Source organism: Schistocerca piceifrons, chromosome X (assembly GCF_021461385.2).
Source record: "Schistocerca piceifrons isolate TAMUIC-IGC-003096 chromosome X, iqSchPice1.1, whole genome shotgun sequence".
NCBI classification, from domain to species: Eukaryota; Metazoa; Arthropoda; class Insecta; order Orthoptera; family Acrididae; genus Schistocerca; species Schistocerca piceifrons.
Window position 1 is genome coordinate 91,952,304 of NC_060149.1, and position 16,218 is coordinate 91,968,521.

The 16,218-nt window shown below is 37.6% G+C and overlaps 1 protein-coding gene across 1 annotated transcript in view; it reads right to left on the bottom strand.

The window, feature by feature from the left end:
• LOC124722193 (protein phosphatase 1 regulatory subunit 37) overlaps positions 1-15,765 on the bottom strand; it is a 242,714-nt gene extending 226,949 nt beyond the window's left edge. The window contains exon 1 of the mRNA XM_047247391.1: positions 15,309-15,765. Within this exon, the coding sequence (XP_047103347.1) occupies positions 15,309-15,474 (166 nt within the window). The 5' untranslated portion in view covers positions 15,475-15,765. The remainder of the gene's footprint in view (positions 1-15,308) is intronic.
• Positions 15,766-16,218: the final 453 nt, after the last annotated feature.

The following is a 16,218-nucleotide window of genomic DNA, read 5'->3' on the forward strand; positions in this document are numbered from 1 at the left end:
AGTAACAGTTATAAAATGTTTGTTAAAAAGTTCTGCAACACTATACACATGTCACCAATGTATCATTTACTCTTAATGCTATTTGTTCCTCTTCATGTCTGGTTCTACCAGCCTCCTCCTTCACTATATCCCATATTGTCTTTATTTTGTTATCTGATATGACTATCTTTTCCTTGTAATATATTTGCTTTGACATCCGTATTACAGTCTTTAATATTTTGCAGTATTACTTATAATGTGCTGTAGCATCAACATTGGAAATGTTTCGGATTGACAGATACAGTTTTCTTTTTGTTTTGCAAGATACCCCTATTCCTCGAGTAATCCATGGCTTCTTTGTAGACTTTGCTCTAACCTTGGTAAGTTTTGGGGGAAAGCAGTGTTCGAATAAGATAAGCACTTTATTAGCAAAAATGTTATATTTTTCATTCATGCCATGAGCACTGTAAAAATCAGTCCAGTGAATGTCTCTGAGGAGTGTCCTAAAATAATCAATTTTTGGCTTATTGATTACCCTCTTGAGCTCAGATTTTATATCCTGTTCAGTATTAACATTTAACAGAAGGAACTGCATGTCATGGTCTGAGAGGCCATTGACTATTGGTTTTGTAATATAATGTTGTTCATTGGACTTTTCTATAAAGATATTATCAATGGCTGTTTGTGAGCAAGTGGCTATCCTAGTGGGGAACTTTACAGTGGGAATTAAGTTGAATGATAGTGTTACTAACTCAAATAATTTCTTATTGGGAAAGTCTTTAAGGAAATGTACATTGAAATCACCAGCAACCACTATTTCTTTGTTTTTGGTTGTTAAATGGGCCTTATTGGGAGAGTCTTTAAGGAAATGTACATTGAAATCACCAGCAACCACTATTTCTTTGTTTTTGGTTGTTAAATGGGCCAGTACAGCTTCAAGGTGGTTTACAAACAGATTGAAGTTACCTGCAGATGCTCGATATACACTTAATATTATGCAGGATTTTTTGTGAAATTCTAATTCTGTTGCACATGCTTCCATATGCTGTTCTAGGCAAAATTTATGAATGTCTATGTTCTTAAATTTATGACAGTTCCTGATCAATGTGGCAACTCCTCCTTTCTCCATTTCTGATCTACAAAAGTGAGATGCCAACCTAAACCCTGTAACACTTAAAAATTCTATACCAGTGGTCACATGATGTTCAGAGAGGCAGATTATGTCAGCTGGGTTTGAAGACTAATTCATCTATGCAGATAGTTAATTCATTAATTTTATTTCTCAGTCCTCGAATATTTTGATGCAATAAAGATAACTGACATTTCACACTGACTGAGTTAAAATTGGGTGGAGTTAAAATATCTGCTGACAGTTGAAAATTCTTAACCAATGGCTGTTTATGCTGATGTAATAAGCTGGAATTATGTTTTTTGATTTCTTTCTCAAACTGAAGGTTTGTCTCAGTTATAACCTCTCTTAAAATTTGCTTTCTTTCTGTCCTCCCTACCATAAAAAAAGGTCTTTTCTGAATCCTACAACCACTGGTATTTTACCACTCATGACAGTGCCTCCGCCCTTTAACTTTCCTGCTATTTCCCCAGCCAATTTACCCTTCCCCTTCCTGTTGAGGTGAAGGCCATGCCTAGTATAATCCCACCTACTGAGAGAATCAACATGAACCACACCAATGTGTGACCCCACACCCGACAGGAGCAGCCGTTCCAGCTCCAAATTAACTGTCATAACATGTCACTGGCCATTCACACATGGCAGGGGAACATTTAACCATATGAACACCTTTCATTGTCAGCAGCAGCTTATGAACAATGTCTTTAGTACATACTGCAGTCTGGGTTTGGCTCTATTTCTGCTACCATCTTAGTGCAACTTGAGATCACACATTTTTCTGACCTTATGTTCACACAGTGTTTTTTTGTGTGCAAATTTTAATAACCTTTGTAGAAGTGTCCCTGAAAGATAAAGCCGCAAGAAGACGACCATAAGATAAAGAAAATGACCTCAGAAAGGAAACATAAAATCATTGGAATACACGAATAAGGTACAAGCATTGCTGATTTAGTGTGCACATACAATCAGTCTACATCAACTATTTGCACTATCCTTAAAAAAAGACAAAATTAAGGAGATAGCGTAAAGGGGCTGACAAGAGTATCTAAACAATAGTTCCATATTCTGGATGATGATAAAATATTGCTCCTTATATGGACAAATGAAAAGCAATTGCAAGGCGACACTATTAACGAGGTCATTTGTGAGAAGCTGAGAACGATTTTCGCCAGCCTCTTTAAGAAGAAGCCAGGATCAGCAACAGCCAGGAAAGTGTTTCAGGGAAGCCATGGGTGGTTCAAGAAAGAGAAGAACCGGCACCCACAGTGTGTGTGACATGGCAAAGCAGCCAGCTCTGATACAAAGGCAGCACAGAATTTCATCAGCAACTTCAAGATGTTCACAGATTCTGTGGGTTATCTGCTACAACAGGTTTTTAATTGTGATGAGATGGGTCTATTCTGGAAAATATGCCGAAGCGTATTCTTATAACAGCAGAGGAGAATACATTGCCTGGTCACAAGCCAATGAAAGATGTCTCACACTGCTATTCTGCACCAATGCAAGTGACGATTTGAAAATTAAACCACTTCTTGTTTACCATTCACTAACCCCACGAACCTTCAAGAAGTTTTAAGTCCAGCAGAGCAGGTTAAATGTGATGTGGAGGTCCAACACCAAGGCTTGGGTGACACATTATCTTTTTGTGATTGGATCAATGGAGTGTTTGGTCCTTTGGTGAAAAAATATTTGCTCGAGAATGATCTGCCACTCCATTTCTTGCTTGTTATGGACAATGCTCCTGTCCATTCTCCAGGCCAACAAGACTACCTCCTTGAAGAATTTCAATTCATTATGATCCAATTTCTGCCTCCCAACACCACTCAGTTACTCCAGTTTACGGGCCAGCAGATTATTTTTAACTTTAAGAAGCTCTACACTAAAGCATTCTTTGCTTTGAGTTGACTGAAGCTACCAGTCTTACTCTCAGAAAGTTTTGGAAACATCACTTCAACATTGTTGCCTGCATCAAGATGACCGAAAAGACATGGGAAGGGGTAACCAAGAGAACTCTCGCTTCTGCCTGGAAGAAACTTTGGTCGAAATGCATCATCAAGCGTTACTCTGAGGCATTTGAGTCAGTACCTATGCAGCCTGTAGTCAATGAGATTCTGTCTCTGGCCAAGCCCAAGCAACAGACATTGTCAGTGATAGCGTGAGCCCCAACTTGTAGACAACTGCACCCTGCATGCTTGATAGCTGCATGCAAGGCCTCCGGCACACATACCGAGTTTACATTGGCTTCCTTTCTGGCCCTGAATGCTAGGTCAACTAAGACGCTCCACAATACACCTAATGCTGGAGCTCCTGATAACTAGCAAAGCCCTGCTCCCATGTGCCTGCTTGGACTCTGCTGAAGGAACAGCCACCTGTCCACTCAAGATTAACAAGCAAGGCGAGATGGCCAGTCTCCACATTGATTCTCCACCTCGAGAGAGGCAAACACGTTAAAGCCCACCATTCACTGTGCCGTGAGTTCCCATACATACATCAGGTACACTAGGAGGTGCCTCAGTAGCAGAGCCAGGGGGTGAAACAAGTGACACCTGAGATGTCCCACGTGATTCCCAGATTCTCCACCACGATTACATCCTGAGGCAGCATCCTGAAGATGGTTGACCACTGACTAAAGTATCTTCAGCTGTTCACAAACTGCAGCCAGCTGCTCCTGCGTCTGTACACACCATTACAGACAGAAACCTAGATATGCAACCCGACTGATGTGTCACCAACGGAGGCTGATGTCTTAATGGGCTGTGTCACTAGCTGTTCAGAAGAAATGACAACCGTGCTACAGACTGCCTTACTCTACACTCTACCAAGCGAGCTGACACAGTGGTTAGCACACTGGAGCTGCATTCGGAAAGATGACAGTTCAAACCTGTGTCCAGCCATCCCGATTTAGGTTTTCCGAGATTTCCCTAAATCACTTCAAGGTAAATGCCAGGATGGTTCCTTTGAAAGGGCACAAGTGACTTTCTTCCCCATCCTTCCCTGTTTGGTCCCCTTCGCTGTTTGGTCCCCTCCGCCAAATCAACCAAACTATTCTACACTTAACAGTTACTAAAAGATGAGATTATGCCTTTCAAATACTAAAACACGCATGAAATTTAAGAAATAAACTACTGAGAAAACACAGCAAAAACTAAATACATAAAATATCATACAATGAAAACATAAAAACTAGAACAACAATAGCTACAGATTGTTGTTGTTGTTGTTGTTGTGGTCTTCAGTCCTGAGACTGGTTTGATGCAGCTCTCCATGCTACTCTATCCTGTGCAAGCTTTTTCATCTCCCAGTACCTACTGCAACCTACATCCTTCTGAATCTGCTTAGTGTATTCATCTCTTGGTCTCCCTCTACGATTTTTACCCTCCACGCTGCCCTCCAATACTAAATTGGTGATCCCTTGATGCCTCAGAACATGTCGTACCAACCGATCCCTTCTTCTGGTCAAGTTGTGCAGCTACAGATTATTATGATCAAATTCAATTCTGGGTACTGTCCTACATGTGAACATGTCCTACCAACCGATCCCTTCTTCTGGTCAAGTTGTGCAGCTACAGATTATTATGATCAAATTCAATTCTGGGTACTGTCAAACACTGGAGTGATGACTTACTCACACCTAATCACCTCGTAACATAAATTTCTTTCAGAAGCTTGTAGATCAGAGAGATGAAGTCAGATTGCTAGGTGAACATTGTAGTATAAATTATTCACCACTCTCTACCGAAAAATGTTCACAAAGGCAGGTAGACTCTTCCTTCTGTGTGACACGATTTTTCTAGAAAAATGAGTTCCCAAGAACTCTACCACAATGTAACCCTTCATGTATAATTATTGACAATGCCTTGCAAGGAATACAAAGAAGCACAGCATGTGTGTGTGTTTGGGAAGGTATACTACTGATGTGTGCTTAACTGTAAGTTAAAAATTGCCTTCTGCTAGTGCATGAGATATTTATTTAAACATCTTTCCTACTCCATTGTTATTTAGTTTTTAATGAGTCATGAATAGTAGTACACAGACTGGATGCAGCATATTTTTAACATGTTAGATCTGTGGAGTGACCTTGCCCAAGAACAATCATGAGCAATTGGATATGCAATTTAATCATTAAGTTAACACTTTAAATTGCCTATGAACAAACATGCCTGAACTGCTTGATTCAGTAGGCACATACAAAGGAATCAGTGAACACAATGTTATTCCAGCACCCATTGTTACTGATGTTCCAGAACTTAAAAGAAACTTTACAAAAATTCAGCATGTAGCCATACTTAAAAATTAAGTTGTGACGCATATGTAAAATGATTTGTTCCACATCATCATGATTTTTCATGCATACGATACATGGAACATGAAACTAACTATGCTTACTTGCTACAACAATTAACAGACTGTTAATCACTTAAATAGCTAAATAACTAGCAACATTTAATAAAGTGTTTAGGATTAAAATGAAGAGGACTGGTAGCATAAAATGAGGTTTCTTTTACGCTGGATATTAGGTGATTCATTAAGTATTTATTTTACTTCTTCACAGTGGTGATATTAGGGCCTTCAGACCTCCTTCTACATTGTGCCACACATCTTGCAGTTTAGGAAGTTGACAAACACGTTTTTACATGACAAAGATTATAAGAGAGTGTATAAATAGTTTATGTGGTAATAACTACCTTACTACACAATATCTATCTTACTACTAATAACACACAATCAAATGAAAAGCAAAAGAAATACAGAAGAAGAAGAAAGAAGAAAAGGTGGTGGTTCCAAATAACAGTACTGACTGCAGATTAAGGTGTATATGAACCCGGCAATAAATAAAGGGAGCGCTTCAAGACATAACCCACTTGTTTATTTTTTGTAACTGGGAAACCTAGACATTTCTATGATGTAATGGGGCAGGCTACTCCACTACTGAGAGCTTGTAATACAGGTTTTGTTATAAACACCTGTGATAAGAGGAGAAACTCTAAGTAATTTAAAATAAAAGAGTCACGCATCCCTTGATTGTTGCTGATGGGGGAAGGGGAATATTATATTTGAGGATGAATTTGGCCTCGTTTATGAGGGACTCTCTACAGTAAACAAAATGTGTGGTAGCCCCATCTTTACACTGTCTGTAACCAGGACTGTTTTCTGTAGTTAGCAGTAATGTGGTCATACAGTAGGGTGTCAATATTGTATCTTACACAAGAATTTAGGGCAAGATCTAGGCACTGGTAGCTGTCGATATTTAGACTATGTAAAACATCACAATAATCTAAGAATGGTAAAACTAACCCCTGAACCATTTTCCTTTTAATATTTCTGAAAAAAAAAGACTTTTTTGCACTTTGTCAAACATGAAGTGACATACATGCCTTCCAGCACACAGATACATTATTTTCATTCCAACTGAAAAGCTCACCCAATATTACATCATAATCTTTAACTGAGGAGCTGAAATGTCAACAATGTAGGAAAAGATAGATTTGTACTTACCGTAAAGATGACACGTTAAGTTGCAAACAGGCACAATTAGATGACACTTACATATAAGCTTTCAGCCACAGCCTTTGTCAGACAAAGAAAGAGAAGCACACGACATTCATTCACACAAGCAAGCACACCTAATGCACACGGCTGCCAACTCCGGCTGCCCCAACCGTGGAAAGGAAGCAGTCCACACCTCATGCACACATGGCCGCCAACTCTGGGAGCTCAGCATTCTGGTCCAAGCTGCCAGAGTTGGTGGTCATGTGTGTGTGAGTTGGTGTGTTTTTCTTTTTCTGACAAAGGCTGTGGCCATAAGCTTTATGTGTGAGTGTCTTCCAATTGTGCCTGTCTGCAAGTCTGCAACTTTATGTGTCATTTTTATGGTAAGTAGCAATCTATTTTTTCCTTCGTTATTGATATTCCAACCTGGACTTTCCATTATTTGAGGAACTGAAATAGATTTCTGTATAATTTAGAACAACAGGTGGGAAGGATTTATCCCCAGATATGAATTGATGAGTAGTTGTTGCACTATTTAGACTGCTTTCAATTTATTGTGGCTCAACTTCACTCCTACATTGTTCACCTGTCATAAGAAGCTTGGGGATCTTCATTAACAGAGTATATAGCTGTCATCAGATTTTTTTACTAAAGATTGTCCAGGTACAGAGAATAATCAGAGCCTGGGATTAAAGAAGAAATACAATTAACACACAGGGCTGTCTGATAGCAGTTAAGTTCTTGTATTGTGCCTTTCTGCCATTCAGCACTGCTGAGAACCTGTAAGACAGGAATCACACCATATCTGAGCTGTGACATAATTATGACAAAGTATTTGGTAAGTAATTGTTATTACATGTTTCAATTTGCTGTAAACATGCTTTATAAATTTTATGAAGTAAACCCACTTCCCTACTTTACAAATCACCATTACTGTTGAACCAGTGTGTGGTTACAAAATTTTACTAACAGAGGTACAAAAGTGGGTGGTAGGTGGAAAAGGTTGGCTACATTTGATCTAAGCAAATACCCACAACAACCAAATGACATACTTGTCAAGAATGTGAAAAATGTAGAAATGAAAACATCACTGACACCAACTACATAACATACATCATCACACTTCCATACACTGATAGCAATTGTTGTTCACTAGAACCAAAACTTAAATGAGGCTGTGTACAATTCATGACAAGCTTGTTAATTTCAAACATGTACATCACATGAATGTTCAACAATCATTCAGAGACAGTAGGGCCTATGGTTAAGACACTGTGCATCACTTTAACACTTACTTTCAAATTTCTAACTGCAGACAATCCAACTCAAGAAAAGAAAGCAACCCCTCCTTTCCCCTTGACATACATCCCAGCAATTGCTTCAACCAGACCTCATACACCATAAGTGACAATTCCTTACATTGTATAGTGGTCTTCAGTCTAAGGACTAGTTCAATGCAGCTGTTCATGGATGTCGAACCTGTGCGAGCCTCTTCATAGCTACTGTATCCAACATCCATTTGGACTTGCTTACTGAGTTCAAAGTTGTTTGGAATTTTCTATTTTCACCTGTTATACATCCTTTCATTATCAAATCTATTATTCCTTGATGCTTCAAGACATTTCCAATCAACCAGGCTTTTTTTTTTATTAGTGAAGTTGCATCATAAATTTCTGTTCTACCCCATTTGATTCAGTACTTCTTCATTAGTTATCTTACCTGCCCCTCTACTCTTCAGCATTCATGTGTAACATCACATTTCCAAAGTTGCTGTTATTCTCTTGACTGTCCTGTTTATTGCCCATGTTTCACTTCCACACAAGGATACTCTCCGCACAAATACTATCAGGAGTGAATTTTAAGCATTTTAATTTACCAGTTTGGTGTGGAATTGGGATCGAACCCACAAGATTTGCTTAACTGTTTAACATAGTCAACTTATGGCTGTCAAAAAGTTTTGCCTTAACAGAGATTTTGAACAGTCTTCCTTTTCAAGCATACATCACAAATACAAACAGACATAAATACAACAGCTACTTCTAACGAGTATGAATGGTGACCAGGTCACTCAATGATCTCATACCAGTATATACAAAACCATGCCAAAACCAAAATTGTAACTTGTGTTATCCCACTTGGCAGCTGGTTTACAAAATTCATACTAACAAAAATATTAGGAAGATGACAATGTGTGTGTGTGTGTGTGTGTGTGTGTGTGTGTGTGTGTGTGTGAGAGAGAGAGAGAGAGAGAGAGAGAGAGAGAGAGAGAGAGAGAGAGAGAGAATTCACAAACGTAAGGCCAGGTATTCTGACTCTGAAATCCAGTGAACTTATCCTACTTTTTAACTCCTTAACTAGACCTGTCATTGCAATTCATCACCTTATTACATTAAATTCCAGGGGTATATAACTTGTGACAGACTCCTAAGGAGGAAAAGAACTGCATAGCTTAATGTCCCATCAATCATTTGATCATTAGAGATGGAGGACACGATGAGAATCATGAAGAAATATACCAAAAGAAATTGGCCACATCCTTTTCACAAGAACCATCCCAGCACATGCATTAAATTATTTAATGATTTAGAAAACAAAAGAAAACCGGCACCTGGATGCCTAGATGGAGATTTTAAATTCCATCCCTCTAAATGGGAGTCCAGTGTCTTACCATTGTGTCAGCCCCCATGGAAACACCCCATTGATAATGAAGTAATTACAGAGGCAACAAAAGCTTTGATTGTATAAGGAGGCAGAGGGAAGTTGGTCATAGCCTTTCACAGGAATATGCCAGCATTTATCATTTGCGATTTATAGAACCACAGAAATTTGGAGTCAGACAAGCCTTTGAAGTTAGTACCTCCCGAATGAGAGTTCAGTCCCTTAAGCAGTGCCACTGCAATGTGTGATACGCTTTAATATCTTCACTGACAGTGTCAACCAAAGTTTGAGGTACCACCCACTTGCTTTGACCTGAGACTTAACTGTGTTGTGTGACATGAAAGTGACGTTTGTAATGGATAGTGTGGTCAGAGGGCATGTTGGAGTATATGCTGGCACTCACGTGTGAGATGTTTATGTTTCTAAATTGTTTGTGAGCTGTGATAGTGATTCATTGGACTTCTTGAGCGCTATTTGTGAGAATAATATTGAAAGTATTTGTGGCACTTTATTAGTGAGTTATTTTGATGTTGCCAGTTGTTTTCGGATTTGGCATTACTATATTTGTGTGCTGTGTCTTTTTACGGTTGGAGATTTAATTCTGTGTTTCATTTTTTGCCATTTATGACTATGACATCCAAGTTCATCATGGGGGATGACATGCTGACCACGATTACATTCTTACAGTAACTAAGTTTTGTAAAGTATATGAAGTATAACATTTGCAGAGAAGGGACAAAATTGTCCAAAGTTGCTGTAGTATCTCAGACTAGGGACAGTACATGCAGCATTGTCTGTGAGAACATATGGTGCTATATCTGGAGGGGTTCCTGGTTTAAGGAGTCTAGACTGGCCATTCGAGGATGTTGTTGACAACATACTATTTTTGCAGCCACTAGATTTATGCATCAGATAACTTTGATTGGCAAGTTGTTTTATTTTTGTATTATAGTACGTGTGACACGGGTGTTAATGTGAATAATTGTGTGTTTCTTGTATACCGAAATTGGTGCTAATGCAATTTTTTAATAAATTTTTGGGTTGTGTTGATAGCTGTTGGTAATTACGTTGTATTACTATTGGTAGGTATCATAAAGTTTATTTTATCTACAGTGGTGAGGTTACATTTTTGATATTAGTTAGATGGGTGAGTTCTGGTTTTGGGGCACTGCACACTTCATTACAGATATACAGATCAAGTGGAATTTCCAGTACCTATCTTTGGTATATTTGTGCAGATTCATGATATCATGGACTTCATTTGAGCTACATAGGTCAAATGAGATGTCCGGCACCAATTCTTTTCAGGTTTCTTTTTATTGTGGTTTTGTTGAGTGCTGAGAATTTGGTATGCTTGATTTTTGCATTAGTATTTGTTTTAGCATGTATTAATTAGTATGACTGTCATACATTCAGTTTGTCTTCTCCCAAAACTCCTTAATCCCTGCAGTTGTCCCATTAGTTTCGGGTTATTTCTTCAATTAAATACTTTTCAGACTATGCGAGTATGTCTGCATATACAATGAGTAAGACCATGATTGCCATGTTTGAAATACGGGTGTCTGCCATCTTGATGACATCAAGGATCGTACGGCAATCTTCGGCTTTGTCCACTGACTCCCATTAGTGTTAAATCCAGTGCTTTGTGTCTAGTATTATAAACTGCCACTGCTTTCCTAAAACAACACTGCTGTAAAGCCTTTTTAAATATATAACAAGTGGTATCTTAAGCATGCGTCTCTCTCAGTTATCAATTGGCAATCCCGTTTTGTATCCGTTTATGAACTGCTGAGCCGTCATCTACAAATATCAAAAATTCACTGATAGTGACTATCTTCTTACTTATATTTCCTGGATAAGTGTTTGCAGTGCTCACCATAAGGTCTTTTGGAAAGGCAAGATGTGACACAACTGGTTTTAAATGTGGTCACCAAGATAATAGAAGAGACAAAATGTGTTTCAATGCGATCAAATTAAACTAATTTCTCACATCATGAACTACCAACAACCTCAGCAGAATAATATATTTAAAACAAACAAAAGAGTGGTGATAACTTGCAATGGTTAATCTAGCTCTTCACTCATCCTCAGAAGTCAACCTAACCATAACCTTAGGTTACACTATATATTCCAAGAAGTGGCTGAGAGCAACAAAATAAACTCTGAAGAATATAAAATGCACTTAATGTTGTTGCTAAAAACAAACCATCCATTTTCTCACCTTATAGTTGTCACCTGAAACTATCAAACCAAAAGAATGCTGAAAGTTTTACTTAGTAATTCAACCAATACAGTCCAAGGACATTATTCTGACTGGGGTGAAATCATGTATAGGGTTCCCAAGGTTCAATCTTAGGACCACCATTGTTACTCATATATGTAAATGATATTCTGCCTTATACACAACAAGCAAAATTGGCATTTTTGCAGACAACATAAGTATTTTAATCAATCCCAGCACACATACAGAAACAGAGGAAATGGCAAAAATTGTTCATAAAAGTATCAGTGAAAGTTTTGCTGTGAATAGTCTCATCCTCAGTTTTAAAAATACACAACATATTCAGTTCTGCACCAATGATAAGGGTAATACATTGTGGGGAAATAATAAATACGGTGGGAGCTTCAAAATTCTTAGTGTCAATATTGATCGGAATTTAAACTGGAAAAAGCACATTTTGGAGCTCCTAAATCAACATATTTCAGCTAAACTTGCCCTTAGAATCAATCATTGCAAATTGTGAGGAGAGAGAAATTAGTAAGCTGACATATTTTGCATATTTTCCTCCGATAATGTCACATGGAATAATGTTCTATGGAAACTCATCTTTAAGAAAGGAACTCTTCAGTGCTCAAAACCGTGCTGTGAGAATAATATATGGTGCTAAACCATGATCATCTTTTAGACATCTGGTTAAGGAATTTGGTATTATGACTACTGCTTCACAGTATATTTATTCACTCAGGAAGTTTGTTCTAAATAATCCACTGCAGTTCAAAAGTAACAATGATGTACATAATTACAATACCAGGAAGAAAAATTATAATTCATTACTCCACATTAATGTTTTCTTCAGCACAAAAAGGAGCGCACAATGTTGGAACTAAAATATCTGTTAACTTACCCTGTGATGTAAAATGTCTGACAGACAGCAAAGTAAAATTAAAATTGAATAAGTTTCTCATTGACAAAACTATTGAATCATACAACATTTTCTATTACTGTAATGTGTAAAAGGTTTCTTCTCCCCACATTCTTTGGCTTCACCAACTGACAATAAATCTGTGAATATATGCACCAGAAGGTGACGTGACAGCTGCCATTAACATTACGTCACTGGTCAAGGCTGACCCAGAATTATTAACTCTGATATGTATTTTTAAAAAAAGCTTATAAATGTTCAGCATTTAGCCATATTTACAAATTAATTTGTGACGTGAAGATAAAATGACTTCTTCCACATCATTACAATTTATTGTGCAAATGGTCCATTGACCAAGAAACTCACTCCTACCACTGGCTATGCAAAACACTCATTACGAGCATAAATATAGTAGAAATAAAGCATTCATTCTTACAGTGGCTCTATTTGCCACTTCAGACTATCTCCATAGGCCCTCAATCATATTACGCCACGTAAGTAGCTGTATCCCTTGAATAGCACACATGTGGCCTATCCATAGGAACACTACAAACCACCACTTTACAAGCATGAATTTAGACACTCTGGTTGGTTTCAAACTAGTGTCCACACTATGAATGGTGAAGGAGAGTGACAGCTATGCACAGATGACCATGTGTGGGGCTGTCTTTTTTTAAACATTTCTACTAATCTCTTGAAAGAAGTGAAAATAGTTTTCTAACCTAGGCAGCACACAACGTTATTGACATAATCTGTAGAGCAACAATGTCATGCTCTTAATTGCATCCTGGATGTCCTCCTCTACTTCACAGAACAGCACACATCAGATTCCATTCCAAACGTCTACAACAATGTCTTATGTCAGCTTTGTGGCAGCCTAAAATTCACTTTCAATGACATAGGCAGATTTTTAACCAGTTTGACAAGTAATTTCTACAGTGAAAAACGACCAAGAGGCGTAGTGTTGCCAGTGACAGAGAAATTGTTCCCAAAATGGTTTGTATACAATAGTTCTGTAATTAAGGTACAGTGCAGAAAGTTTCCTCAAGTTGCTACGGAGAATGCTGTAATGGTTCCACTAATAAGACCATGGCTGATTTCCAGCTCTATCCTCATATATTCCTAACCTACTTTGTAGTTGTTTTAAGTACAGTGCACATGCACATATTATGTGTTTGACATGTGCTATACTGTTCTGTCAAATGGTCAAACAACAAATAAATAAATAAAAAGTGTTTTACATACTGTTAGTTGCAGTGTGGACTTTCACCCCCCTTGCATTAACTTTCTTACAGTGGTGAGAGAGCAAGAAAGTACTCCAACAGATAGGAAAGGCTAAAGAAGGTCCTGTGATCTTCCAAAATCAACTTTCAAAAGATTTTCCGAAAGTAACAAAGGAATCACAAAATTTCATCTACAGGTCACAAAACACATCATATACATGCAATTGCTTTCCACAAATTAAGCTTATGATCAGATGAATAGTGTTAAATTTGTGTAATGATATTGCAACACCAATGAAGAAAGTTTCAAAGTGAAGACAAATCATAAGTTCATTATAAGATTCACCTACATAGCAATATTAAGCCAACTTTTGCAGGGGTATACATTACAGTTACTGTATGTCCGTCATTGTCTGCTTTGAAGACGTGTGGCCATCTATGCAAAAATTAGTAGTCTTCCAGCTTACAGACAGTGTACTTTATGACATACCTAATTTTTATACAACAAAGTACAGTAACACCAATTAACGGATGTCATAAGGCCATACTTCGAAATAATCCTATTGAAACCAACTTTTTTTTAAAATGTAGCTGCATCTGAGTTAATAGATATAGTATGAATATTTTTGGTTATAAGAACAGTTTGTTGCACAGTTCATGAAGGAACATTGCACCAATAACAATATTACAAACTAAAATCTTAAAGTTGGCCCCAACATGCAGGAATACAATAGAAAGCTGAAGTTTACAGTGGTATATCACGAAACAGGCAACGTATCAACTGATAAATGGAACAATGTATAATAGAGCATCTCATAATCTGAATCTGGCTCAATTCTTCTCTCACTAGTATAGGGTGATTTTGCATCAGATGCCATTTAATTTTACTGGTATCTGTCCCTGTCTTATCTTCCCCCCTCCGCGTAGACACAAACACAAATGTATACATACAAGCATTCCAAACCGGAATAATATATCAAATAGGACACAGAAAAAAAAATTTAAACGCAATTACACATTTTGATGAAACAATGAAAGCATACCATTAAGGCACAACCTCGTTAAAACTGCTCTTATATATTCACTAAAAAAAATTTTAAAAAATAAAAAAACCGGCAAAAATGTTTTCATAATAAACTGAGCATTATTAAAAACATTTAAAACTATAGAGTATGGGACCAGTGATTACAAACTGTGTAACACAATAAATATTGGTCACAACGGGCCTGAGTGGGCGGCAGGATCATATGGCACAGTAACAAAAGACAACAAGCATGAAGGTAAAGATACTGACACAGAAAACATTACGGATAAAGTTACGACACTACGAGAAAACTATCTGATTCGAATATATATAATGTCTGGCTGATACTGATAAAGAAGCGATAAATAAAGCAACTAAATAAAGTTATCTTAATTGGTTGCTTTACTACAGTGAGAGGTTAAGACAAGCAGCACAACACATACCGATTTTACGGAAAACATTTATTCATTGTTAACAAAGAGAAATATTATTCTGTGAATCCACAATCACTGACCCTCACACAATATTACAGTTTTTATTTCCATTTTCTTCTGATGCTGGTAAACTAAATATCTATTTCAGACGCAAATCGACGTATGCAACAAGTACTGGCAAGACTATTTACCTGATGTACGGATAGAATTAATAAGCATTACGCTTACCATATTGCCATGGATTTGGCGGTTCTAAATAACCGGTGATCAGCTGGTTTTCCTCAGCCGGGAAAGACACTGAAAATGAATATCTACGACTGCTCTTTGAATTTCGAACGCATGAAGTTATTCTCTCGGCAGCTTCTTGCTGATCTTCTTTTGAAGGATCACTCATGTTAAATTGCAGACTTACATCCGTATACGTGCGGTTTCGGATGTAATCAAGAACCAAACTTGTCAAAAACGCAAGCCACTAAACTCAAATCACAACACTGCCGCCATATTGCCCAAAACTCATGTTAAAAACATAAATAGTAATATCCAGCGATACATAAACAAATAACGAACTGACGCCAAAGTTTTGTATCGAAAACGAAGATTTTCTACTATTTCAGAAACATGGAGCGTTTCAGCTATTAAAAACGCCGGTTTTTTTCCTATCCACTGTGATCTGTCGATGCTACTATACTGCGCAAGCTAAAAGTGATTCTTTTTTTTAATTTCTTTTTTAAGTAAATACAGTTTCCCTGCAGCATCACATCAAGCCCGAATAACGTGGCAGTTCACAGCTTGGACGCGTATTCATCAAGTCTGACGCTTGAAGCCCACTTCTGCTGATTATTTTAGATAGTTTTTTTTTTTCAAAATGGCTCTACTACAACGCTTAGAGGCTTAACTTTTAATGAGGTCAACATCAACTACGGGGATTATAAGTAACGCCACGGCGTCCTGAAATAGCTGGAGAAGGACGTGATGAAGACCAATGACTACTGACTTCTTTTTCTGTGCGAGATTGAACATGAGTGGAAGAACTGTTTGAGAAGTTAAGTATCTATGAAATAAGTAGTTCGACAAATGTCTGATTTAGTTCTTATTTAATAAGCAAAATGTAGCCTCCAGCAAGTTCGTAAAATATTTC